The sequence below is a fragment of the Buceros rhinoceros genome, unplaced genomic scaffold (genome assembly GCF_000710305.1).
Source record: "Buceros rhinoceros silvestris isolate BGI_N320 unplaced genomic scaffold, ASM71030v1 scaffold22770, whole genome shotgun sequence".
Lineage (NCBI taxonomy): Eukaryota > Metazoa > Chordata > Aves > Bucerotiformes > Bucerotidae > Buceros > Buceros rhinoceros.
In genome coordinates, this window is record NW_010391615.1 from 3,780 (window position 1) to 5,280 (window position 1,501).

At 57.2% G+C, this 1,501-nt stretch overlaps 1 protein-coding gene across 1 annotated transcript in view; it reads left to right on the top strand.

Annotated features, from left to right (window-relative positions):
• TBC1D20 (TBC1 domain family, member 20) overlaps window positions 1-1,501 on the top strand; it is a gene marked incomplete at both ends in the record, with an annotated part of 5,787 nt that overhangs the window by 1,844 nt on the left and 2,442 nt on the right. Inside the window, 2 exons of the mRNA XM_010142531.1 lie at window positions 4-79; window positions 1,374-1,500. Of these exons, the coding sequence (XP_010140833.1) occupies window positions 4-79; window positions 1,374-1,500 (203 nt within the window). The remainder of the gene's footprint in view (window positions 1-3; window positions 80-1,373; window position 1,501) is intronic.

Sequence of the window (1,501 nt, forward strand, 5' to 3'; positions counted from 1 at the left end):
AAGGAGCTGCGAGAGGACAACAAGGATTACCAGCAAGTGTTACTGGACGTGCGGCGTTCCCTGCGCCGGTTCCCACCAGGTGAGAGGGAAGGTCATGCCGTGGGGCTCCTCCTGGGCCTGTCTTCACTCTGGGGGTGGGGGTATCACAGCTGGTGACATTCCGTTGCTCCGAGAGCCTGACTCACAGGAAGCCTTTTCCGTGTGCGCTTACATTAATGCAGCTCTCAGATTCCTCAGCCTCCTGGGCTGCAGCTGGAGTTTGAGTCCTGCCAGCCTTGTGCTTCTCCCTGCCCTGTTGAGCCCCTCTGCCAGCAGGACGGGGCCGTGTCGCGGCTGCAGTGCAGCCCAGGCCCTTATCCGCGTGTCCCTTATCCGCTGTGAACGGGGTGGGATCAGGATAGATCGCGGGTAGATCAGGACAGATTGAGAAATGCCCCATTTGCTTCTGTTTATTTTTCACCAGGGCAGGTTTGTTAGGGGTCAGAACAGTTTCTGGTGTTAAACAGTCTCAAAACAGGCTTCACACACCAAGTTCCAGAGATCTCTGAACCGTTGGGAGCAGAAGATTCTGCAGCTGCCCCGTTCCCATGGGTGGCTGGTGCTTTGTTGTGCTATTTATAAAACGTGTAACCCGGCACTTATCTCACTGCAGAGCAGTCGCGATTTCGGGCTGGAATCCGCTTCCCCCTTCAGCTGCTTTTACTTGGCATCAACAGTCGCTTCCCTCTGATCCTCCTCTGAGTGTGTCCAAGCCCGGTTCCTGAAGGCTCTGCTCGTGCAGATATGTTTTGCCCTTGAATGGCAGCTCCTGCCTATTTATAGATGCATTAGTGAAGCAGAGGAAAAGGAGAACGTTGTCACTGCGCTCCCAGCTTCCTGCTTGGCCTTTGGGCGTTTCGTCTGTTGACAAGGACAGCCGGAAGCCGCGGCTGTGTGGGGCAGGAGCCGCCTTTCTCCACTGCCATCCCGTTCCACAGGAGCTGTGGCGGGGGAGGCCTCACGCTGCGGCTGCTGGCACAGCGCTGTGGAAACGGGTCCTGCTTCATTGTTTCTGGAACCCCCAGGAAATGAAAAGGGATTCAGATGTGGCGGTGCTGGCGGTGCAGTGCTGTCCCCTCCTGGTCCCAGCCCCCGCGGTGGCTCCTCGCAGCTCTCAAGATTAAACAACCAAACTACTGACCCGCTTCCTCCAGGCTGTCAGAGCTTTGGAGGCAGGATTAGGATTAGGGATTATTTTTTCTGCTAGTTTTGCCCCCTCCCCTTGCAGCAGCTCCCTTGGGATCAGGGGGTAAACGCCCAGGTTCTCTCCTTGTGTACCCAGGCGTTGGGAGGTGACACAGCCCATCCCACCGCCGCCTGTGCTGTCCCCACAGGGATGCCGGATGAGCAGAGAGAAGGTTTGCAGGAGGAGCTCGTTGACATCATCCTCCACGTCCTCAAGCGCAACCCCCAGCTACACTACTACCAGGGCTACCACGACATCGTGGTCACCTTCCTGCTG